At 40.6% G+C, this 27,670-nt stretch overlaps 1 protein-coding gene across 2 annotated transcripts in view; it reads right to left on the bottom strand.

Moving 5' to 3' along the window:
* Positions 1 to 6,970: 6,970 nt before the first annotated feature.
* pcdh17 (protocadherin 17) overlaps positions 6,971 to 27,670 on the bottom strand; it is a 48,086-nt gene continuing 27,386 nt past the window's right edge. For both annotated transcript variants that reach the window (XM_079665534.1, XM_079665535.1), the window contains exon 5: positions 6,971 to 11,634. In XM_079665534.1, coding sequence (XP_079521660.1) covers positions 10,937 to 11,634 — 698 coding nt within the window. In that variant the 3' untranslated portion in view covers positions 6,971 to 10,936. The remainder of the gene's footprint in view (positions 11,635 to 27,670) is intronic.

The following is a 27,670-nucleotide window of genomic DNA, read 5'->3' as shown; positions in this document are numbered from 1 at the left end:
TGGATTTATTTGTCAATAGCGTTGCTGCACAAAGTGATAGCCCTCTAGTTTAAATCTACTACCCAAAAAGAAACATATGGAGATGGGTTACTATTTAAAAAAAATTGCAAATCTATTTGGGAACAATGGGGCCGGGCCTCAAATCCTATAGGGGGGTCCGGGGGCATGCTCCCCCGGTGAGATTTTTTTTAAAATGTTGGACTTAAATGCATCAATCTGGTGCATTTTGAGGGGGAAATAAAGAGACTACACCCATATGAAAAAAAAATGTATACATTTAAATAATCATAAAATCATAAGAACATGGCCATAACCAATAACATACAATATCCAATATGAAAAAAAATTGAAACTTGTTTATTTATTTGTTTTTGGTTCATTTATAGTTGTGAGTGTGTCTGGGCTCCTGAATCGGCCTCTCCTGTCTCCCTCCTCTCCCCCCTGCTCCTCTTTGAGGCAACAGCAAAGACTAGTTTTAGCTCTCAACAAGTTTATCTTACCTTTTTTCACCTAGTTAACATTTTGTTTGTATTATTCATGCATATTTTACGAATCACTACCCCCTCAAATGGAAATATGTGTTTACATAAATGGTGACCGAACCGTTTGAGACCCACTGAGATAACTTAAACTAAGTTAACTATCTAAAGACTCAGAGAGTAATTTACCTCACCAGAGCTGTAGTTATCAGCCTCTCAGTCTGACAGCAAAGGACTCTCCCTCCACCTTGTTGTTGAAAAAGCTCCTTATATCCGTTAGCGCAGCTAGCTAGCACCAGATGCTAACAACAATACACGTAACCGGTGCGCGCGCTTTCTCGCTCGCTCGCGCCACACATACACCAACACACACCCTCCCGAGCTTGAATGACACACAGAGACCAATGGAGGGCATTAGTATGATCTGTATGAAAGTGGCAATGTCGGCAGGCCACGTCATGTAGACAGCCAGTCACCCTCTGTGAGGCAGAGTCAGACCCACATTTGCGCTGCGTTGCGTTTACAATATATACGTATATTGCCGGCGGCTGAGTACCGGCATTTTACTGAGTACCGGCACCTTGCCGGTACTCAGTAAGAAGTGCCGGTACCACATGGGTAAAAATCAGAAGTGCCGGTACTGCGTACCGGTGAGTAGCGGCCCAATTCAAGCACTGGTCTTTACCTTGAAGAGAGAGATTCAGCTGGTTGAGTTTGCTGAACATATCAGAGGTATCCCAGCCGAGCTACCCAGTCAGCGTCGTCGAACATAGCCACAAGTGGGTGTGTGTGCTCCGACAGAAATGCCCTCACTTCATTGCGTAGCTCGAACAGCCGCTGTAACGTTTTCCCTCGGGATAACCAGCGGACGTCAGTGTGAAGCAGGAGCTGTTTATGTTCTGACCCACCGTCTTCACAAAGTGACTGAAACAGTCTATGATTCAAAGGCCTGGACTGTATGAAGTTGATCACTTTTACGGCATCATTCAAAACATCGTTTAACTCTGGACTCATTCTCTTGCTAGCTAATGCTTGTCGGCAGTGCTTGAATTGGGCCGGTACTCACCGGTACGCAGTACCGGCACTTCTGATTTTTACCCATGTGGTACCGGCACTTCTTACTGAGTACCGGCAAGGTGCCGGTACTCAGCCGCCGGCAATATACGTATATATTGTAAACGCAACGCAGCGCAAATGTGGGTCTGACTCTGCCTCACAGAGGGTGATTGGCTGTCTACATGACGTGGCCTGCCGACATTGCCACTTTCATACAGATCATACTAATGCCCTCCATTGGTCTCTGTGTGTCATTCAAGCTCGGGAGGGTGTGTGTTGGTGTATGTGTGGCGCGAGCGAGCGAGAAAGCGCGCGCACCGGTTACGTGTATTGTTGTTAGCATCTGGTGCTAGCTAGCTGCGCTAACGGATATAAGGAGCTTTTTCAACAACAAGGTGGAGGGAGAGTCCTTTGCTGTCAGACTGAGAGGCTGATAACTACAGCTCTGGTGAGGTAAATTACTCTCTGAGTCTTTAGATAGTTAACTTAGTTTAAGTTATCTCAGTGGGTCTCAAACGGTTCGGTCACCATTTATGTAAACATTGTAAACACATATTTCCATTTGAGGGGGTAGTGATTAGTAAAATATGCATGAATAATACAAAAGAAATGTTAACTAGGTGAAAAAAGGTAAAATAAACTTGTTGAGAGCTAAAACTAGTCTTTGCTGTTGCCTCAAAGAGGAGCAGGGGGAGAGGAGGGAGACAGGAGAGGCCGATTCAGGAGCCCAGACACACTCACAACCATAAATGAACCAAAAACAAATAAATAAACAAGTTTCAATGTTTTTTCATATTGGATATTGTATGTTATTGGTTATGGCCATGTACTTATGATTTTATGATTATTTAAATGTATACATTTTTGTTTCATATGGGTGTAGTCTCTTTATTTCCCCCTCAAAATGCACCAGATTGATGCATTTAAGTCCAACATTTTAAAAAAAATCTTACCGGGGGAGCATGCCCCCGGACCCCCCTATAGGATTTGAGGCCCGGCCCCACTGTTCCCAAATAGATTTGCAATTTTTTTTAAATAGTAACCCATCTCCATATGTTTCTTTTTGGGTAGTAGATTTAAACTAGAGAGCTATCACTTTGTGCAGCAACGCCATTGACAAATAAATCCAGCAAAATGGCACAAAAAACTGGTAGTGGCCTCAGGGACGAGGAGTCATTTAACCAGCCAGTAGGAGTCAAGCTTTACTTTCTTTTATATCCATAAAGAAAAGTAAATCTGTTTACAGTTGTTTCATTATGGATGTTGAGAGGTATCCATATATCTCTTCATTTTGCTCTCAAATTGCACCAGATTGATGCATCTAACTTCAATATTTTTAAAAAAATGTTCCCGGGGGAGCATGCCCCCGGACCCCCCTAGACTAGAGGGTGTCAGGTCCACTCCCCACTTATAAAAATAGCACTTTACCACTGCACCCTCTCTAATCTCAGATGCACCCTGAGTCATTTTGTTTAAGTACAGTGAGCCTTTCTAAAATATACAGTAAAGAGACAAACCCACCAACATTATAGGATATACTATGACTTTGTGCGAAATACTTGTTGCTGATTTAGAGTACTGGCACCTTTTTTATTCCAATTCAAGCACTGCTTGTCGGTGAATCATGCAGTGCGTCCATGTAACGTCAGGGTTGACCTTTTTTATGTGGGCCATTAGTCCATTTACTCTGCCGGTCATCGCCGCAGCGCCGTCTGTGCACACATGAGAGCAGGATTTCCAATCCAGCTTGTGTTGAGAGAAAAAATTGTCAATAACGTTAAAAACGTCCTGTCCGGTAGTTCTCCCCGTGAGTTTCTTGCAAAACAGAATGTGCTCATTCATCTCCAAAGTGTCTTTGTAACGCAAAAACGCAATCAGTTGTGCTTCCCCTCTGACATCCGTAGATTCGTCCAACTGCAAAGCGAACGTACCAGACGCTTTACATTTTTCCACCACTTGGTCAATAATGTCAATTCCCATGTCGTTGATCCGATGGCACACAGTATTATTTGACAACGGCACTTTCTTCAGGACATCAGCTGCTTTCTTATCCAGCATAGTTTCTGCGAGAATTATAGCAGCAGGCAAGATTAGCTCTTCGGCTATGGTAAATGGCTTTTTCGATTTAGCAACGAGTAGCGACACGGCATAAGATGCCTCCAAGGCCTTGGTTGAGACCGATGCCGCTTTCTTTAGTTTTTCTTGGCTTCCCTTAAATTCAGCTAGCTTTTGGTGGAAAAACTCTGCAGGCTTACCCACACAGGCGGGATGTCTAGTACTAAGGTGCCGATGTAAATGGGATGGTTTCATGCTATTATTAGAAAGCACGTCGCCACAGATGAAACACATTGGCTGCGGTGGCTCTGTAGTTGTGACCGTAAACCCGGAGAGCACATAATGTTCACCAAACTGACGATTCTTCACTTTCTCTGTTTTCATTTTCTTGAGAACGGGTTCTCCTGAGTCAGCAGTATCACCTGTGCTGTTGTTTCTGGATGAACCAGCTCGACCCAGCCATTGATCCATAATGATTATGTTAACAGAAATGTTGATCTCAACAAACACCAGCGCATTCACTTGATAGGATTCTGATGTTTTGCTAGCTAGGAAGAAAACCAGCAAGCAACTACAATGATGATGATGATGTAACACCCGACACTCCGGCGGGAAGCTGAACGCCGCGCCAATAATAATATATAGCCAGCAAATTATTACTTAATTTGAATGCCCCCAATTTTGGTTACACTATTACAGATTATGCATTATTCATTATTTGGGTACAGTTTTCCAGTAAAACTTTTAATGCTTGCGTACCATGCTGCGAATGGATCTGGCCCTTCCTACATCCAGGACATGGTTAAACCGTACACCCCAGCACGTGCACTCCGCTCTGCATCAGCCAAACAGCTCGCTGCACCCGCACTGCGAGGGGGACCCAAGTTCCCGTCAGCAAAAACACGTGGGTTTGCTATCCTGGCTCCAAAATGGTGGAATGAGCTCCCCATTGTAATCAGGACAGCAGATAGCTTACACATCTTCCGACGCAAACTGAAAACTCATCTCTTTAGACTCCACTTCGAGCGATAGAATTACTAACAAAGCACTTATATACTAATAAAGGGCTGGCTTTCTAAATGCCAGTTGAGTAGCACTTGAAATGTTTGGCTCTATGAAACCTGATGTACTTATATGATTCTGTTTTCTTAAAGGTTGTATCTTCCTGGTCGAATGCACTTATTGTAAGTCGCTTTGGATAAAAGCGTCAGCTAAATGCAATGTAATGTAATTTAAAAAAATTCTTTTTTTTTTACTTTTCAAAATCTTTTCACGTACCCCCTGGGGACCACCCACGTACCCCCGGTTGGGAAACACTGCACTGCTCTAAAGTACCGCGGTCTCTTCTCCTAAGTCCTTTTGAATTCTCCTATCGATAATCTCTTAACCCCCTGACGTTTCACTCAGAGGAATAGAATCAAGGAATAGGCGATAGGGATAGACGCTAGGAGCTGATTTTTGATTGACTATTCGACTGCAACCATGGCCAAGACGCAGGAGACGTGAGCCGACGTTCCTTCGGGACGTGTTCTTTGGTGTTCTTTGGTGTCAGTTTGGTGTGTAAGGATCTTTAGCCTGAACTATCTAACTCAATTTGCCTCAAACTCCACAACTTAATGAATAGAGGGCTAAAGTATTGCCCAGAACTGTATGTACATGTTGTTTTGCTTCGGGTATTAAATTATAAAACAATCTAAATAACATTGTAATAAATATAACATTTGTTTCATTGCATTCATCTTTAACTGATTGCATGTTGTCATGGAATGTGTTGTCTTCGTGTTCAAACATTATAACGAAAATGACTTCTTTACAATGTGTTTCAGCTAAGGCTTGTGCTACGCACTTGCTTGTTGCTGTTTTTTTTAATCATGCACACAGTCTACCATCCATATTTCATGCTTTGTCACAGTTTCCAAGTTGTTCTGATCTGAAATTCTTAAGGCATGCTTTAGGTTCATGAAAACTCTAACCACTAGGGCAAATGAGACAAGGCACAGCATGAAGCAGCTGCAGTCCTAGAAACGGTGTTTTAATAAACTACCTATGCTATGTTTTTAATTAATATCTGCCTTGAGGCGACTAGTTAGATACCAACAGAAAAAAGGCCTTGGAGCATACCAATGGCCTGCAAATCCAGTATTTGGGTATAATATTCCCTGAGAATTAATTTGGTCCTCTTCAAATCATTATACCAATAATGTATCTTGATGTATTAGAAGTGAGTTCTTCTTGGCACTAAAATTTTGTATCAATATGGACTATGTCGACTATAATCCCAGTTGATTTAAAAAGAAAAAACAGTTGTTAGAAGCTGGATCTGGAGACAACACACAACACACTGGATATTTACCAAGATTATTTTAGTTCGGATTTCCTTTTTTAAAGTCTCTTAATATTGAATGATGTCAAGGTCAGTGACATATCCACTTGCAGGTTATGGGAAATAGTTGTGTAATAAGGACGTGATAGTCCTCAATGAGTCTTTAGTAAGAGTGTAGTCTGGGAAATTAAACTTTAAAACAGCAGTATGTCGATTGATGTGTGGAATCACAAGAGCACATGACATGTGTAATGTAATTCTGCAATTAAACAGTGATGATGGAATATATCCATGCAACACATGAAATGCTGTATCATTTGGGCCAAGTTTCATCATTTTGTATTGGAAAACACTGAAAAGGGACATTGAATACACTGAAAAAGGACAGTGCAGTTAAGAAAAGTTTCTTAACTGCTATTCTTCGGGAACTAAAGACCAAGAGCGAGGTCACATCTGCCACTGCATTTCCCACTCTGAGCATCTAACACCTAACAGCCATTAATTATGAATTAAGCAAACCATATTTCACTTAGTAAATGGAACGCATAAAGTACATCTCTCTTACCACAGCATAGTGTTGAAAAGACTTCAAATTGGCCTCTGAATGAAAATCTAGCTGACGGTTAGAGTGCAACATCTTATCTGAGAAGCATTAGTACACACCATTTCAAGCACCAATTTATTTGCCTCCGAGCAATTAGAAGAAAAACAAATAAAACAGTATATGTAATATATTTTGTGTGTCGAAAATGTGAACTAATTTAATGAATAAAGGATCATTTTCCAGAAGCAGCATTTTAAGTGTGTAGGCTTGGGTAGGAGCTGAATGCATATGAGCATTTAAAACCGAAAAATGCAATTGGAAAAGCCAATTTCAATCATTTTTTATCTTACCTAAGCTGGCACTATGTAAGTAAACATTGCAATTCTATTTGACAAGGCCTGGTATACTCGAGAGAACAAAAATATCGGGTGATCGAGGTTATCTCTTGAGGAGAGAAATTAAATCAAAGCCATGACTAGCAATTCTTTAACAAACTCATACAAGGACAAGAGCAAACATTATTAGTAATTGCTTTTTTATTTGATCTTTTCATGTATTTTTTTTTCAGATAGATCACAATAAACACAGCCTTTAGACAATAGCAGTTGAAGTAATCCATACAAATGAATGTCTCTGGTCTTTTCACCAGTTGCCCATCGTAGCGTGGAGCCCTATGCTATCTGTGTGGGCTTGGGGGTGAGGGAACAACACTGACAAACATTGGGTGCTTGTTTTAACTAACCAAAATGGCATGTTGTCACTACATGTGTGAAGCAGTGGTTGACTGGTGCACCGGCATCAGTGAGTCCAGAGGCGGTTAGCCACATTCAACAAGGCCCTGTCTTAATCACTCAATAAGACCACAAGTCTCAAGTGGGCAAAAACAACCCACTCCAGATTTGAGTAATGCACTGCCAACAGTGTATGGCGCCAACAGTGTGTAATTAAACAATGAGAGGCCTTGCTCAATCTCAAACTATGTGTAGACCTCAGCAACAGCAGCCTCTGCTTTAAAAGACAGAATATAGCCTGAGATAGGGGCCATGGCTTTAAAGAATACCTTCCATCCACTTGACCTAGCTCAGTTTGTGAGTGTACAGACTGGGGCCAGGCCAAGGGGAACACCATTCGAGGGGACAGTACTTAAATGTGCATGATGTGTGACAGTGACTGTTTCTAGCAGGCAGGGCAACAGACAAGTTGTGGGGTGACCCCTCACTTTAATTTAATGTCCAAATAAAAAAGAGACCACAGCAATCTAGATTCTGTGTGAGTGAAAATTGAAGCTATAGGACACAGGTTAAAGAAATAAAATAAGAACAAATGAATATTTTTTCTCAAACAATAAGGGCCATGGAAGCGAATCAAGCACAGGTATAAACTGCTTGATCCAGCATGAGGACTGAGAACAATGGGCTGAAAAGAAAAGAAAGCATGAAGGCAGGTGTTTCACATTAGTCTGGGTAGTGATTTGCCCTCTCTTTCAGCCTTCATCTTACCTTTAAGGGCCTATGCATTTTAATTGAAGGCAGTGTGCTGCTGAGGTGCCTGTCTGTGTGTATCGTGCTGTGTGATTGCGCACACGTGTAACGTGTATTTTTGTCAACATCACAGTTGCAGTGCACATTTTTAACGGCACATTTTTTAAATGTTTTTATAATGTGAATGTCAGGCTTGCTTGATTTATCCAGATATTTGCGAGAGATTACAAATAAAATCTAATTTAAAAATAACCATACATAATTTTCTCCTCTGTCAAATCTTCCGAGCCCTCTCTAAAAACAGCCTCTGCCATCTCCAAAACCAAAACCTTCACAGAAAAAAGAGAGGAGAAGAGCTTACAGTTGCTTTGCTCTCAGAGGCGAGAAAGCAAACAGCTGAAGACAAGGAAAGTAAGCAAATGAATAGTGAAAGAAGATAACAAGTACACAAAAGAGACAGAAAAATGGCAAAATGATAGGAGGACGTCCAAACATGTAACTCGATTAAGAAATAGAAGCAGGAACAGAAATACAAAAATAGTCATAAGTGATATGGGTGGAGGATAACATGTCTTATATCTGTCTTTACATTAAACACATCAGGAGCCTTATGAACGCAAGTCACTGTTCCCTCTCACAGCTTCATCTTACATAGATTTGGTGAAGGTGGTCATATTTCCCAAAACACACATATTCTAATAGCCTACTGTTCTGCTTATTCTACTATCAGAGTATATTAGAAAAAGCACCTCCCTTATTTCAGAGAGTGGCCGAAATGTGCCAAAATTTTCAAAAATAAATGTCTGTATCATTTTTTTAAGAAAGCCTGAATGTGAAGACACTTGGTTATATAAACCGTGTACCTAAACAGCTAAGACATCAAATCCAAAGTAACTTCAGATAGAATTTCAGATGTCAAGTTTCTCTGCAAAGTATGAGAATTCTAACATGTATCGAGAAGGAGTACACACATAAACAACACAGACTGCTGAAAAAGAACCTCTTTTGGTCCTTCATAGAAAATGCACATTCTGGTTGACCAGGGCTTTATAAGCAGTCACAAGCTCCACAGATACAACAAGCTCTCCGCAGAGACAGTAAGGCAGTTTTATGATCACCAAGAAAACCACTCCACTTTCCATATGGCAGGTTTCTTTTTTGGAAAGAAAGTAAAAACATAATGAACACAAGATACGCATACTAGTTATTGTTAAAGAAAATAGCTGCCCTGTAAAAATCTGCTCAGTAAAAATATTTAAACTGTTATCTTGTGGTTGTTGCTTTTTGTTGTTGGTTTGAATTGTATTCTTTATCAGCTGGCTCATTAAGCTTTCAACAGTTATTAATTTTGATCCAACTGGACCGTCGGGTAAAAAGAGGCGACATCTCAAAAGCACTGAAGCCAGCCTGCAAAGACGCAGAATAGAGAGGAAACAAAACATCAACGAAAAACCCAAACTAAAGCAAACTCACAGAGTTCGACAGCTACTAAGGCAACGTTTGCCAAATACAATATAAGCCCATGTATATTGCAACACAACTATATATTAATTTAATAAAATACACAATATAGCTTTTGTACACATAACAATTTGGCTCAAATGCACAGAAATTGCAGGAAAATCAATAAAAATATGTTTTGATGTAAACACATCTAAATTGGGTACATTTACACATATAATGATATTATGTATAGTGATAATGTGAAGGGACATTTTCTTGTTTATTTTTTATTTTTGGATATTTGTCTTCGAAACAATGGCAGTGTCCTTTGCAGTTCTTTGAGTTGATACCCCTCACTTGACCCTAACTCAAGGACACTTTTTGCTGAGATTCCTCATTTCCTTTTTTTTCTTATAAAATGTATAAATATTTTGTTAATATTTGGACACTATACATGGATTCATACATTTAGTTATCTATATGATCATATAGATATCATCTTTTCACAGTTAAGGAAAAAATGTCCCTTTTTATACAACTTGTGATTGCCTTAAGGCATAGTCACACACATGATAAATCACTGTACACAAGGGACAGAAAGCTGATGATGTTCATGTATAAGACAATTACACAGATGGCCAGTTGTGTGTAAGCATTAGTGTGTATGTGTTTGTAGGGTCATCAGTGCATGTGCATGTGTATGCGCATAGTGTAGTGTACATGTGTAAGATGTGTGTAAATTGGTGCATGCAACTACACCAGTGAGCAACATGAATGTTTAAATAGAGGCGTGAGACAGACACAGCTTACACATGTGACTACAATGACAGGTGAAACATGGTTACACTGTTAATAATTCTCCTTCAGCGTAGCAATTAAGCCCCTCGTCCCCAAGTCCTTAACTGACCCCTGTGATCACACACCTGATTAACCAATATCTTCATGTTCAAATACAGGATCCATCAGACACTAAACACCTATATTAAAGTCAAGAAAGATAAGGTTGTTTTGTGTATTTCGGCCTTTCACTGTCCCAAATGGATCAGAATTTCTTTCACTGTTTCCGCATCGATTGTCATGTCTGACCATAAATAGTCCTTTTTTTTCATTCCGTTTCTATGGCCAATATACATAACAGAAATCCACCTACACACACTTAGATATGTAGGATTTCACAAGAGACCATGAACAACACACATATGAGCTGGTGGGCACTTAGATAATAGCTTGCGAGGTGCCAGAGGCATAAGTCTCTGCATTTTGCTTAAGAATCCAAAACAAAAAGAGTTTATAAATTCATCAGAATTCAGATGTTACCCAGTTCCTTTTTGTTGGTAGCGATCTTAGCCCCAAAACGGGTGCCAAATGAATAAATGTTCCCATTGTCTGTTAAGTGTCAGTATTTTCAACAACCAATACAGAGAAAAGACCTCCTATGATAAGAGCCCATTAACCTTTTTGATTTGTTTTGGTGACAGTTTTGGCATGAGAGTTTTTGAAATAGCAGTATATTCCTCTCTCTACCTTCATACATATTTTGTTGCAGTCCTTTGTGTCACTTCCTGAGTGTGCCTGTGGCCTCACTTCCTCTGCAGTCATGCAATAGTTTGTCGATGTCTCTGACCACCTGGTCAGCGTCCATTCTGTCACGGCTTGCGTCGGGCTCCACCTGCTCCAGCACACACTCCATTTCCCCTGTTGCCTCTTGGCTGATCCTAGAGCGGGCTTCTGCAAGCACCTTGGCCACTGGGTCCATTGGAGGCAATGGTGGGTAGACCCCCTGGTCTCTGCTTTGTTTTGTTGGTGACAGGTACTGACCATCAGGAGGCCCGTAGTGGCCTGAGCAGGTGGCAGGGGGAGGTTTGCCTTCAGCTCCGTCAGCTGGGCTTTTGACTGAATTGCAGGGAGACATGGTGGAGCAGCTCTTGGTAGGACTACCAGAGGCTGAGGGTACCTCTTGGAGCAGTGGACTTAGGGCGCGTTTTGCCTTCAAGTAGGGCTTAACGTTGGCCACTAAGATGGTGTGGTCACGCCTTTCTTTTCCAAATGTACAGAACGTCTTCTTGCCATTGGGGTTGACAGTCTCGTAGGTCTCTGCCTCAGGCACAGTCTCCATCCCTGCCGGCACGAACATATTGTTGCGGTAGTCGACTCCCTCGGCCTGGTTTCCTCCAGCGGGGAACTGGGGCATCCAGCAACGGTCCGAATGGCCCAGTACCCGGCACTCTTCTGTACAATTCACACAGTCCTCATCTGCAGACAGAAGAAAGGGAAGAGGATGGAAGAAGAACAAAGTGATGTTTATGTTAGAATTGTGCGTAGAAATCAAGAAAAACATTAGGATTATATAATCATAGAACGATCATGAGACAAAACTGTACAAAGGGCCAAAGTTAAGAGGAGGGTTAGGGTTAGTTAGTTAGTTAGTCAAACCAAATATAATGAGGAAAGAGTCAGCTAAGGATGTCCTATTCCAAACACACATGTTTGCATGCTCATGTGCACACATCTTTCCAAGGGACTGGGGGACACCTGCTGGCATTTTCCAAAGCTCTGATCAAGGGGATGGCAGAGCATATAGAAGGGTTGGGGAGGGAGCGAGAGAAAAACAACAACAGTTGAGGTTTGGCAAAGGCATAGTGCCGTTATCATAAATTCATGTCAGTGGGCTTTGAAGCCCTCCCTAGACAGAGAGGCTGTGCCAAATGGCTTGTGCTTCCTGCCTGTGTGTTTGTGCCTGTTTATTTGTGTGCTCCTTGTTGTTGTTATGTGCATGCGCTGGAGTGTATACGTGTGAGTGTGTTCTCTCCTCTTTCATCTCTATTCAGAGGGATGCACACTCTGGCTGATTATGGGAGTGTTCATGCCTGAGTCAAACAGATCCAGAACTTGGTTAAAAAAATTATAATAATAAAAGACGAGCCCATTTTTTTCCCCTCTTGGGCGTGAAGTGAAAAATAGAGAAAAGAAATGGAGCATCTGTTGTCCCATAAATGGATTTTTTCCATTGGCCGGGTGTGATGAAACCAACAGCACACAAAGAAATGCGGTCTTAACAGGGACGGTACAAATGAAATTGGTGTGACTAGTCATTGACACATTAGATATGGTTATGTACAGTGAGTAGTCAGTTACAACTAACTGGTGTACCGTTATTAAACACTGTGTATAATGTTTTGCAATGCTGTGGCCACGCAAACAGATGATTTGCAAATTATACTTGACACATTTCAGTATGCTGCTTTCCACAATCCTTATATAGGTTAAGGAAGAGTGGCCTTAACACATTACAGGTTTTTAAAACCCAAGACTGCAAAGTAAAATCTCAAGTAAAATCTGAATGTTGCTTGAACAGATTTCTAAAGAAATGCAACATCAATTTGCATATTGGTTTTGAGATATGTGCATCTCTGTTTGTGGAGCCAAACCAGAAGACTGCAGACAGAAACCACACTACCGATTTCTCTTTGCATTGCAACAATTGTTTGTTTGCTAAAATAAACAAACTGCTATATAACTGAGGCAGTTTTCTTTGTTATGAGGAATTAGGGAAGTCTATTCATTGGAGCTTCATTGGCATTGTTGATGTTTGTATAGCCCAATGGTCCATAGCACAAGTGGAAAATAACAATATTTGAGCTAAAACGTCGCCTTAAATTTAGCAATTAGATCCATTCCATTTCAGCAAGTCACGTTTCACCTTTCCTACTAAATGTTGATGATTTACCTTGAATACCTATGATGAGTCTTTCTCCACATATATTGAATGTGGGTTTTGTATTATGTGTAATGTGTCTTCCTGTAAGAAATCTGAAACCAAAGTCAAGAGGTGGACTTCTATAGGATATGTTAATGCTAGCTTGAAAATATCCCATTAGGATTTATATAAAGGTAACGTCTAAGAGTCGTTAGGCTTAGCAATCCTTAGTTATCCACTGTCATTCTCAACGAAATGAGAAAAAACAACATGACTGTTTAGAGCTGTAAAGCCACCCCATCAACCCCATTATGTGATGCATGGATCTTTACAGTATGGTGAGTGTGCTGCCGTGAAAACCATAAACCTCGGACTAATACAATCTTTCATTGACGCAAATGAGCAGGCAGAGTGGATGTGCTTGAGTGCATTTTGGTGGGCTGTCTTTGCTGTGTTGCGGGTCAGCAGCCCAGATTCCTGGGAGACTGCCACACTAAGCTGAAGCGATGAGCTTAACACTTCACAAATGTTTGAAGAAGCCACACAGTGCTGGCAATGAGAGCCTGACATTTCCCATGTCGAGGCAGTCATCTGAAGAGGAAATAAGGTGAGCTGGAAAGCGGAGACCAGACCACTTTGAGATGGACTCCATTTAAGTGGTGTGGGATGAAAGAATTCATCTGCACGAAGTGAGAAGCATTTGCGTGTGTGTGCCTGCGTTCACACACGAGTGGCTCGAGATTTAAGAGAGAAAATACAAACAACATGTCAAAGCACAAAAGATCGATGATACGGACAAAAGCTTGCACATAAATAAAACAAACCTGAATACACTTTGCAACAGTAACATGCCGTTATTCTAATCCATCATCAAGCCACAAAATATAGACCCTTTGTGTAACCAAGCTTAACAGCTCGACAACCACTGCCTTTCACACACCTAGCTTGCATGTATTTCCAGACACACACAATTAACTTGGCCCCTACAATGTCTTCATGCTCTCAGAGGTGATTGTCCATTCACCGAGTGCATATTAAACCATAAATAATCCATGCAGACATATTTCCCTCTATTTAGTTGGAGGAAACCTCTGATAGATTATTTATGTCTCAGCTGCACGTTCAACCTTGAGGCGTTCTCCTCATATCTATGGTTAACAATATGACATATGAGAGCAAGGGTGACATCCATCTCCCTCCCTCCCTCCCTTCCTCTCTCTCTTTTGCCCTCCCTCAATTTTTTGCCATGGCTCTACCAGCTCTCTGGAAATGGCAATGGGAGCCTCCACCAAGGACACATTTGCATGTAGTGATTTGGCTACCAGGGGCGTGCTCGGTCTCAAGTTTCTTTCCCAGCTCTTTACATGGCCCAAGATAAATTACACTGATGGATACCCTTAGACGTGCAATCATTTGTCACAATTCAATTCACCTCTCAGTCAATGATTTGATATGATATAAAGATTAAGCACACACATAATCAGCTTTATTATATGCAATAAATCACTTAATATAATAATAATGATATTATCATATCAACTAACTTTATTAGCTCCTCTATCTGTAAATGACTTACTCTCACCTACTCACTTTTACATTATGTTAGTATCCAGTTTGTGTATTTTTTTTCTTTGCAAAATCCTTGCTTTCATATCAGACTAAATTAGTATTCCTATTTGTTCACTTGGACCTCAATATATTAATCTGTGTTTACAACAGGCATACCATTGTTTTTGTTTTGTTTCATTGTTCGCAAATCTCATCTAACAGACAAGGCTTGAAAAGGACAGAACATCTTCTCTAGACTGGCACTGAACCAAACTTGAACAAAGGAGGAAAAAAGGGGGCTACCGCATTGATATGCAGCAAGAATTCTATGATTACTCGGTATAAAGCGTGCACAAATATATATATCTAAGAGACAACAGGAGAAACAAGATTCAGCTTAAGTTACACAGAAACTGTCACTGAAACGCTCATCAATGCCCGGTCAGGATAGAGACACAGTCAATGCATGTATCTTTGCAGCTCTATTGTAGACACTTGACCTGAATCCCTGATTGAGATCAGATATTTATTACACCTCTATTGGAAACCAAAAAGTTTAATTAACTTCACACACTCTTTTGTACTTGTGATATCTTTCCTAACCGCGAGCAGCCGGAGCTATCTTACTACCCTTGGCAGGGTTAATTGCCTTGCTTTAGGGCAAAAAAGCAAGACTGGGTAACAATGAGTTAATATAGGACAGCCACGTAGCTGCCAGTTATCCTTAATGCTAAGAACACATGAAACACATTAAAATAGCAAAGCTGCTCTAAGAAATATGTGAGATTTGCAAAAGGACACAAAGTGTCAAAGGAATCTTTACTAAGTCAGAAAATCCTTTAATTTAGCAACATTGCAAAACAAGTGGAAGAACAACATGATCCGTCTACGCTGTGTTATTTCCGGGTATATGCAAGTCAAATGAATACCTTTTAAGACCTTTTTTAAGACCCTTGCCATACATTTTAAGACCTCATTGCCATTTCGAGTTTTAACCGGTTACATTGGCGACACATTGACTATATACAGTAATGATTGTCCTTCCTCCTTATCTTCCAACCATTTGGACGCAAACTTGCATTCTCCCATAACGATGTGGTTTAACAACCGGCGTAAACGGACCTTCGCGCGCTATCAAGCATTGAGCGTGCGATGTCCTGTTCAGATGACTTCAAATCCAACGGAATGCCATAAATAAACTACACAGAATCACACTACACACCTACGCAATGATTACATTCAGGCAGACTGTAGAATACAACCTCTTTGCACAATTTACATACTTATTGAAAACAAGCTACAAAATGGAAAATGCTGTTTAATACTTTTTAATAGTCTTAATTTTCGCTAAATTGATTCATCAACTTTTAATACTTTTTAAGACCCCGCGGACACCCTGTATTTGTCAACATCAGATACTGCTGTGCCACGCAACAGCAACTGTGGTGAGATAGGCCAGTGAGAGCGAATAGAACGATTTGTTAATTACGGTCTGAACCAATCAAGTGCCTTATATAAAATGCAGAAATCTGTCCCTTACATGTTTCTCTTGAAAGTGACTAGGACACTTTAAGAGGCACTTCTTGCAGAAAAAAATTGAATAATTTGAATGAATAAATTCAATAAAGCATTCCATTAAAAAATAGATTGGAGCATCTTACTTTTAGTGTGTAATGGCTGCCCACTGTTTTCAAAACAGAAGAAGGCGAGGATGAAAGAACATAAAACTGCATTTGTCGTGCTTTGAAATTGCATATGTACGTATGTCCTGTTTAGAATCTGAAACCATGGCAGTAAATGTCTATATATTAGTTATTGTACAGCTATATCCTTTCTTTTTTTTGTTTTGTGTACAAATTCAGATTCGCTAACTTTTCCTCTCTGATTTCTGTTAGTAGAATGGTTTGATCTTTAGAATCCAGATCACGGAGCACATGTTGTGTACATGAAGTTGATGGATTTATTATTGGTAATTTAAGTTTTCAAGCTTCCTTTTTCCAATACTCCTTGAAAAGACCCATGCAAATGCACACAAACACACAATATCCGCCATCACAACTCCACTAGATATGATGTGCAACCTATTGTCCACTGTAAAATGTCAAGTTGGAATGAGGTTGATATTAAAAAAACTCCAATAACCAAAGGGGGTTGAAGAGGAGTGCCAAAGGAAAAACAAAACTTAATAAAGTCAAGCCTAGGCTACCACTAGAAAATGTGTGTTACTGTGATTTAAGTATAGTTACCATATATAAGCAGCCACATTTGTATCAATGTTATATATCATGAGTTATTGGTGCCATTATATAAAATAAAACAATCGATCAGCAAGAAGGACTTCTCTCAGGTAATTAGAAACAAACTGGTCACCAGTTTTGGATCCTAACTTGTTCTTTTCCTCCTCCTTGACTAACATTTTCAAACTTTAAGGGTTGAAGCTTTCAGTATGATGTGTGACGGATGTGCACCTAAACCTGCGAGTGTAACAATTTGCAGGTGTATCAGTGTGTATCATAAAGCAGAGTGTGATTTCCCTAAACAGCCTTTTCTCCCCCCAGACACCTGCCCCCCTGGCCCTACATGCCCATCCCTCCTCGCTTTATTACCCAGCCCTGTGATTAATGTCCCTCTGTCACACACTGTAGTTCCTGTGGTGGAAGGGAGAGAGAAACCAAGAGAGAGTTGTACTCACACCGAGGCTACTGCTAGAAAATCGCGAGCTGGACACAGAACTTGCTGCTTTACTAGTGAGTTCAGTAAGTCCAAAAAAACAAAAGATTGAGCAGGAACGTACAAACACATAACGATTTAGCGTCCATTGCAGTGTTGGTAAATAATGTTACCATCATGCACACCTGGCTAGTTATTAGACAGACCTATGAGCTCCTAAAGTAGTCTACTGTAGGTGAATAGGTAGAATGATCTGAGATAATGTGTGTGTGCACTTGTGTGTCCATGTTGTGTTGTGATTAATATCCCCAACCCACCCAAGGTGGACAGGAGGAAAGGCAGCTGACGAATTGCGCAGAGCATCTGTGACAGACCATGACTGCACCTGTTCACCTGAGGGAGCTCACAGTGTGTGTTTGTGTGTGCATGCGAGTGTGTTATTGTGTTTTTAATCTCCTTGCCTACTGCATTCTATAGCCCAGCTGATACATGCAACCCCCCTCTCCCTGCATTCTCAGCCAATCAAGTTGACTAAATATTTGAACTGCAGAGATGAGATAATCTTTACTCTGACTGGGCCTAATGTTTAGTAAATATATGACTTCTCAGGTTGCCAGTCTGACAAAGAAATGTCTTGTCCGAGAGAAAAGGCATTTTTCTAAGAAATCAGTTCCAGAAATGGACTTATTTTAAGTTCTGGGAATTACTTAAAAATAACTGCTATTTAATCATGAAACTCTGCTCTCTTATTCTACTGGAAATTACGGTAGATGTTACCCTGACACAGACCAAAATAAATCCACATGCTATATTGTGATCACTTCAGCTATAGAGCAAGCTTTTTTGATATACATTTCTTTTTACGCAGCATTGCTGTTGTGAAAATGAGAACATTACTCCAGTGTGTTACTGAATCTGATATTGTTATGATTCTCGAGCAGAGCGCGGCTGGGAAGCAGGTTCTTCTCCACAGTTAGCAAGTCTGTTTTGTCAACATTATATCAAGAGGTGGCAATGAAATGGTATTTCCGTGCTAATGCTGTTTGGGGTTTTCAACATAGTTTGATCCGTAATCTTCATGTTATGCTGGCCTACTGCTCAGCTGGAAATCTATAAACAACAGTAAATATTGTGATGGTCATGGTGTGATTTCAAGTGTTAATTGGAGTAAAGTGCGTTTTTAAATACATTTTAATCTTATTTTAGCTTATCCACAGCACTACATCGCACAAACAATATAATTAAATGGAATATTTTATCCGTTTCCAAATTAAAACTGTTCTGTTTAGCGTTAAATTATAGATTTTAAGTTATATAGTGACTGTGCTGTGTGTTGAGGGAATAGGTGTGGATTGCTTTTTGCAGTAGGTGGCTCAGCACTATGAGAAGGATACTCCTCTCCAGTGTAATAGCTTTTATCACAGTGGGAGGCAAGAGAATACCAATGCATAGCAGGGAAAGCTTTGCAGGAGCAGTGGGGGTGCCCGGTGGCTTGCACTGCCGGGCCTGAATCAAGGACATGTATCTCAGGATCAAACACGTCCTCTCTTCAGGCGTTTCCTCACAAACTGCAGGCCTCTCCGTCAGCTAATGCAGAGCTAAGTTGTTCAAAAGAACACCCAGAGGAGAGAGTATTTAAGCATTGGAGAGAGAGGGATAAAAACCCAAAAGGAGGAGGAAGAGGAGCATAAGCTTATATTCAAACAAAAACAAACACACAAAGCCTAATCAATGATGAGCAAGCAGAGCTGTGTGCTGTGGAGGACACACAGGGTCTGTGGGCTGAGAGATGAGGGGCATCTGGGCAGCCTTGTTGATGTTCTCAAACTACACTTCACCTTTCAAAAAAAGCAGCTATGAGGGCCCTAAAACGCACAATGTGGTCATTATAAACACAAATTAGATTCCAAGTGACCTATCTGGTTTTATAAAGGCTGTTACATGTTTGTTTGTGGGTTTGCCTGTGTGCGTCTGAAGAGCACAGTATATATAGTGCACTTAGACTTTGCCATTGTCTATGTCATGCATCTTGAGGGAATATGGATGGTTTTTAATGAAGAATATGTAAAATAGATTTTCGTTATATTACATGTTTTCCCTACATACTGTATCTGTTTGATGCCTGCTTTAATCTCAATAAGCAAAAATCGTGGATGCTTTTATTAAGTGAAGGTTTGTGATGAGATAAGTATCCAAACCAAAAAAAAGGAGGGGTTGGGGGGGGATTCTCATTGTTTTATCTGTTGACAATCAGACCTCGGACTAGAAAATCCAGCAACCTAAACAAACAGTTTGAACGGCCATGGGATGGGAACCAATCCAAGGCCAAAAAGCGCTGAGAACAGTGAAACCAAGGTTTATCTATAACCAAATCTGTGACGTGTGACAGCGCTTTCAGAAAATTCCCACTGCTGTGTTGGTGCAGCCTCTTCAACACAAGTTTTAAGTGTTCTTTATTGAGTTGCTTACATTGCTGGAGACAGAATAAACAACTAACATGGAGACTTGCTTCAGCCAATCATATAACCTGAGCCTCTTTCCCAACCTGCCACCAAAGACCTTGTATAATTCACATTTCCTCTGGCTACAGCTCGCTCTTCAACCCCTTTTTCTCTCACTCCTTAAGTGTTCTAATGGTGGAGCAATTGCAGCAGAGCAGCCACAGGCAACCCATTAGATATAGATGTCTGAGAGGACCAGGCCTTACATCATTCCTGTTAAAATCTATCTATTTATACCTATCAGACACTTAACATGGAAGAACAATGTATATGTATATAGTTTAGCAATGTATACATACAATAACTGTATGAGTGCCATGTATAATCGTCAGCTACAATGCACTCTTACCATATCTATGTCTGACTATCTAAGAATAAATATATAAATATTTTATATATATCAGATAATGTATTATATGACATTATTGCCTCTGCATTGGATTATTATCGGATAGGGTAATAACTGCATAATTAACTACGTCTGAAAGCAGAAGTCTAGGGCAAACAATTGCAAGTCTCTTCAGTGTGCATGTCACAAAATGATTTAAAAAGAAAAGCCAAATTCTGAAAAAAAAGAATAAAAGAGTGACATTTTGAAAAAAAAAGTAACATTCTGAAAAAAAAAGTAAAACATTCCGAGAAAAATTTCTAATTTCATGTGCATTGTGGGACATGTAGTTTATGGGCAATGTGCTTCTGTAAAGCAGCATGTAACCGTATAATAAACATATTATATTCTTCTAAGCACTTGTGGGGCCACATAAAATGATGTCGCGGGCCGGATTTGGCCCCCGGGCCTTGAGTTTGACACCCCTGATTTAAACCCTTACTAATTATTTTTAGATGATCTCTCAACATATTGTTATAGAAGGCTTCAATGTTAGAAGACATTGTTTATTTTACTATGCATTTACATAAATAGGCCACACACAATTATTAAAAAGATGTTGTCCCAACCCCTTTACATCAGAAGTAACCTCTGTATGCAATTGAAGTGACATAGAAAATATGGTAGGATACTATGGGAAAGCAGAATTTAGGTGATAGCGTTCTCCAGTTGTGAGTGCATGATTTAAAAGAAAAAGTGATTGTCCTGAAAAACAATATGTACTCCCTGTATTCACCTAAATAAAGACATATTGCAGATGGTACATTTAGCTTAAAGCATGTCCAAATGAGAATGTGATCCTATTACTGATGTAAACAATACCCAATGTCCAAGTTTTAAGCATAAAGCAAAACAAACCTGCCACACAGCCTACTCCAAAATGGGATTAGATGTTTTTGGCTTAGGAAGACAGGTTAGCAAGAAAGAACAAAGGGACACAGAAAGCCACAAGTCAATAGCATCATGCTCCTTTTACCTGAAGAAAGACATGTATGGGTGGCACAAAGGGTGGCCAGGAGACAAGGAGAGGACTTATTAGAAGATGAGGCGAGCAGCGTGGTGAATCAGTGGCTAATCCTCCGTTCCCTCTAAGCCTGTGTAATTAGGACATGGGGGATTGCACCGTGACAGGGGATGCTTCTGGACCGCCTAACTTCTTTTCCCTGTTTCTTTGTTTATTGCTTCCTTCTTTAGCCTGGTTTTAGAGCAGTTCATCATCTAAATATAGCATGCATGTGTGTCTTGGCTTTATGGTGTGTGCATCGCAGCATGTTCACTAATAAGCAACATAAACAGACACAGCATGCCTGCACCATGCTTTGTTTATACTCACTACTACTTACTGTTTGCAGATGTGAATGGAAGTTCATTCTTTTATTAGTGCTGCTTGGTCGCTGCGTGACACCCTTAAAGGGTATTTGGGTACTTGCAGAAATAAAATGAGCTGTTTCAGTCAAACAACACTTCCACACACATATACACACCTAGAATACAAAAACGCCATGTTTAAAGGATGTTGTTAACAGAGCACAGTATGGACTAGACATGAGACCAGAGACTAGAAAGGATGATCAGCATCCTTCTGTGTGTTAATAGCCTTAATCTACTTCCTTCCCCGGTAGATGGCAACAAAAGTTGCCTTGGCCCATTTAGGGAGACAGTGAGCGCAATAATGAGGATGAGAAAGGGAAAGAAAAGAGGGAGGGAAGGAGAAAGAGAGAAAGAAAGAGAGAGAAGGGGGCAGGAAATCTGAAAAAGAAAATCTATGACTCACTGGCTCATTACAGAAATCCTGTTTCTATCCAAGGAGAAAACAGGTTTAAAACAGCCTATTAAGAGAAGAATGAAGGGAAACCTTTTGTTGCTAATTCACAGAGGGTCTTTTGAAGTGCTTCACTCCAACACATTTATTTCACATTCCAACCATACTACTTCTGCTGCTATTTTCAACACTATACATTTGAGGAACTCAAACCTTATTGTCTTCTCTAACCGACTTAGTGCAAAAGAGACGCGGTGGCCCTGTCCTGATAACTGGCCTAAAACAACAAGGATTAACACTGTCAGGATTGTCGAGACGTCATTCAGACGATCCATACAATAACAAGATCCACAAGACATCACACAATCCTGTCACATTTGCTGAATTAAATCACTTTCTTTTATTGTCTTTCTCCCTCTCTGTCTGCGGCTCTGTTTGTCGCTCTCTTTTGAACAAAAGGGATTTATACAACTCAGGGTGTCATGGCTTTGTGCAAGTAATCATTCCCATGTGCACTGCTTTAGTAGGATTAGGGAAACTGCTTCTGCTTTCTCTCTTAACAGAACCATCACTCTGATACCCAGCCCTCACAGTTTACAGTAGTTCATATTGCTATAGATGTATGTGGTATCAAATGGCCATGATTATTTTTAGCGATCAGCTTTTGTACATGGAATTCAGTTCATCTCTGACTGAGAATATATAACTGCATCAAGAACATGCAAAAAATAGCAAGTAATGCTTATTTGACAAATAGCTGCCACTAGCGGCACTCTTGGCTGGAGCAGGTCAAACTCAATAAACACAGGGTAGGTAGGTGGAAAATGTCATGAGGCTTGACACTTGAGTCTAATGATTGGCCAAGGCTGGTGCTGACTTGGAGTTACGTAAACTGTTTCAGACAAAGAAAATATCAGGAATCATGTTTTCAACAGACATATTTACGTTTGTGTGTTGACACCATGATATCTTATATCTTATTACTATTGTGTCCAAATATTTTCCTAAACATCTTCTACTCACGGAGCTAAATGTCAGGCATTTTGACTATGTGTATTATCTGTGTGTAAATCCAAATCCAAGACAATACAAAATATGCATGTTGTTGGGAAATAAAGGGGTATGTTAATTGTTTTCTTTGCTGAATTAAAGATATACACTGTCTTCTACTAATAATATATAAGCATAGTTAAGTTCAAATCACTGAACTCTCTTCTTTGTATGATACCTGGCACCAGTACTGTGTGAAGTCACAGTATCATTACCTCAAATGGGATTGCTTGCCTTAGTGCTTCATCTGCCGAGTTTGGAAATGAAGTATGAATGCTCACCTCCTGTAAATGTACCATCCATGCTGCATAGCAAAACACTACTATATATTAATCCTTCAGCATGTGTACTCATGAGACTAATATGTGCAATAAGAAAACTGCACCCTTTAACATGTAGGCATTTGATCAATCGTGCCAATGAACAGCAGTGTAGCTCCCCTAAGGATATTGGCGGGTGTTGAACAGAGGCTAAGTGGAAAGGTGGAGAGAGGTAGGTTGAGTCGATGGTGTTGGCTTTCTCAGCCCCGGGGCCTAACACATTTAGAGAGAGCTAACTGACACACTTTGGATGTATTAGCCACAGTGAGCTCTGCCAACCTCTCGTCTATTTCTGCTCTACCTCCTCCTCCTCCTCCTCCTCCTCCTCCTCCTCCTCCTATTGCAGTCTGTCTGTCACTACCATCTCCTCTCCATGAAAGACTGAGGAACATGCTTAGTGTTTCAGCAACATTGCTTTAGCATTGATGTTCCCCTGTGCCCCAGCCAAATTGGTGTTTGCCGTCTAGACACTGGCTGCTTGTGTCTCTGAATGGATAAACATGCACACACACTAACACTCTAACTCGTTGTTTATAAGTATGATTAGATTAAAAGAAACTGAAGGAAATGCAATAACGGTCTATTAGTCTGGCCGTCAGGGGGGATAATCATTTCAAATAGAAATGCGTTTTCCATCTCACTATCTAATTTATACTTTATTTGGCTCTCCATCAGTTTCACTCATGAGACTGGTTGGGTATGAGCACAAGGCTTTAACATAGGCAGGGTTCAAGACCCGGCCACTGCAATAAAACACTAATAAATAGAAATGCATAACAATACATTCCTTCAGTATCGGCTTGTGAAAAAATAAAACCCAATGGGTAGAGGACCCCCGCTCGCTCTGACAAATGTATGCATTGAATTTGAAGGTGAGAAAAACAACTCTTCTCAATCCACGCCACCCCATTCTATGTGGTGGTTTAAGATTAGGGTCAAAGATTAGAAGGCTTACACAAGATAAGAATAGGATTAAAAGGGCTCAGAGATGTAACATTACAGATCAGATCAGAGAACTGGTAAAAACACACCTGAATTGTAAACAAACTCATAACACGGCAACCACCTGTCGCGGTGGAAAATCCTGGTATCATGGGGGGGAAAAAACATAACATCATATTCCTGATGAGAGAAAGGGAAGGGAATATTATGGAAGCAGAATCCAATATTCCAGAGAGAGATTCAGCACACATCACAGGATGCCTCCGCAGTAAGTCTGTTAGATTTGGGATTAATGGACTCCAGAGGGGCTTGGACACACGCATGCAGGCACACACACACACACACACACACATATTTGTTTGTCAAATTACAAAGCACATTCCCAGACACACACTAACGCGCATGCATGCTTACGTGCACAAGCAACCGTAAGTTGCCTCCGAGCTCCAATGAGTTCATGCAAATTACAAAAATGCAAATTTTGGAGGTAAGGCTCAGCTGTCCTCTGATGCGTTTTGAGGAAAACATGACAAAATGGGGAGAACTCACAATGAAATCTATTTCTTTTAATCTCCACAGACAGAAAGACAGCCTAATCCCAACCCCGACTGCCTTTCCACCCCAATGCCCAGCCTCTCCCCATTCTGCCACCCCCCTCCTGCCTCCTCTGCCCTCTGGGCTAAAACCACAGGTGCAGGCAAATGCAAACCACTGGGTGGAAAATGCTCGTTGACAGCATTCTGGTGTGTTTGCGATTGGTCAGTGAACAATGAGGGAGTTTCCTGAACCACTTGTCGTGCTGACGGAACAGCTGGACACCAACACCAGACACGGATCAGGGTGGGAAGAGACCACGCGGAACAACAGGGAACTTAAAACTAAAATGAGATTTAGCAGAGCTTAAGCTCACTGTCATTTCACAAACTGTTTGTGAGTTGCAAGAAAAAAACAAAAAACAATCAAGGCTTAGTCTTGCAGTTATTTAGGGGAAGTTCACTCAATATAAATGTTTTGACTACATTTCACACTGCAAATGGTTATCATATTGGACAAATAAAATAGGCTTCTGTGCAGAGTAGAATTTGGCTTATTCTATTGTCACTTGAAATACCGGTAGTTGTATTTTAACCCATATTACAGGTGGTCCTAATTTAGCAGCTCTTAACTGAAAAAATAAAAATGGTGGCAATCACCTGTTCAATAAGTCCTGAATCCTGATGTGGTTGCCTGGATACGGAAACACAAAGAGTGTGTATTTTCCATTGTTTATGTGTTTTTTCTAATTCACTGACTCACTTGTTCTATTGTCTGTCTCTTCTCTTTTGAGCACCAGCATGCAGGCACACAAGTATACGTAAGCACAGACACACAGCCATGTGCACACCAAGGACCAGCTTTCATCCACATGATCATCCTGAGCAGCATTATCACAATCTAGGGAACTAGATTACCCCTAGGCTCAAACCTCATCCTCTTGATCCCCACTTGGGAGGGGATGAGAGAAGGCACAGGGGACCATCAACCAGATTTCCTACTTGTTAATCAAGGCAGATTTTGATCACCTTCAAGGACAGATGGGCAACTGTTTTCAAAATATCTCCCCAGAATGTGCACTATGCTATCGAGGATACTTCCTTTGGCAGTACAAACCTTTCAATGTTACTAAGATCTCATGATAATCTCAGTAATGCTTATTTTTCTCAAACTAAATGATATATAGCTGCCGACATACTGTATCATGCATTGTGTGGTGCTTTGGAAAGTATGTATATAGGTGGAAAACAAATTCAGCTTGAATAATGTATTGCTTCACTTCATAAACACAAGAGTGAATCTGGTGCTAACGTTTGAGAGCTAAATGCAAAGGTTGAGTGTTTTTCTCTTCAAAACCCTGTATCAGAAAAAACCTAGACATCAGCAACACATCCAACCGTCTAACCCACCGTGGTCTGAATTTCAATGAAGTGTGTGTGTGAGTAAACCAAAAGCGGAGGTACAAATAACCATAAGCTCTGTATGAAGATCCATCACACTTAGTTGTTTACACTGCAAGCCTTCTAAATCTCCATAATAGATCTTTGTTGCGGTTTGAGGTGGGATGGTGCGGTCAGCTGTTAATTGGCTGCTGGTAATTACAGATGCATCCTAAGCTTGCTGACATTGTCCGTGGGGCTTTGGAGACCTGCCTTTGCAACTAATGCACCACAGAGATTACTGCAATGTACAGAAAATTACACAACTAACATTTGTGCATAATGAAGCAGCAATTAAACACTTCTTATCCTAAGTCTAACCCTGTTTTCACCCTGTCATTGTGCTGCCATAGGCATCGCGTGTTCTGTTTAAAATGTATTTAGTGTCTTACATTTTATTTGGTTTGAAAAGGGTCCTTAATTTTTTACACATTTAAGATGAGATCACCGTGTCTTTGCCCCACCTCTCTTCATTTAAATGTTCAAGCCCATCATACTTTTAACTCTTCCATCCTTTGCCAGTAGCCACGAGGGTGAAGATTTTTCCCCTCTATGGGGCTGCTTCCCAGGGATGGGAGGTAGCGCAGGGACAATAGCAGCCACCCAATTAAAGCTGTGTTGGCCTCGCAATTCCTCAAGGTATTGCCATGTGACAGTTTAATTAACCAAGCCCCTTATCTTAATTTAGCAGGATCAAAAAGTAACAAACTGGGGTTATCTGAGAAAAACACTCCCAGTCTCTATCCTCACATACTCACTAAGACGCACACATTCTCTCTCTCAATCTCTGTCCTTATGAGACAGTGTATGGTACAGTGCCACACAGAGATATTTTATTAATTTATACAGCTAGCTTGTATTACCATCCACACAGATGAAGCAGAGTACTATTTATGGTGCAAATGCTTTAACGCATATGTAGTGCAGCTGCAGGGGTCGGCGTAATGACAGGAACATACTGGTACAAACACTGTGGCGAATCTGGATATTTGACTAAGTTCAAGCTTGTCTAAGCAGGGCATGTGTTGAGGTTGACAGGTTTCTCTTTTGAATTTGAACTGGTGGCTCAGTGACTGCAGGGAGCCCGGAACCATGCAAACTTAAGCCAATCTCCCATGGAGCCCGCCTGCTGTCCCGCCCCTCTTCCTCCATCCATCCATCCATCCATGATCTCTCTTTCTTCTCATCATCTGATTTATCATGAACTGTTTGACACGGTTTTCCCTTCAGTTGTTGAGGTCCCTCTTTTTAGATTTGTATTTGTTCCATTCCCTTAATTAAGTTTGAATTTACTACATGAACTACTATTCCTCTATATCAAATAAATTATGAATCAAATGTGTCTTTTTTCTGATCATCCCATCCACTTTAATTGTATAAACCACATCCCCTATCTTTGTTTTAGCATTTCCTCTTCTTCAAATAATCTATTATCTTT

Source organism: Notothenia rossii (assembly GCF_949606895.1).
Source record: "Notothenia rossii genome assembly, chromosome: 2".
Taxonomy (NCBI): Eukaryota; Metazoa; Chordata; class Actinopteri; order Perciformes; family Nototheniidae; genus Notothenia; species Notothenia rossii.
The sequence above is the reverse complement of the archived record's forward strand: the minus strand, read 5'-3'. Positions and strand labels throughout refer to the sequence as shown.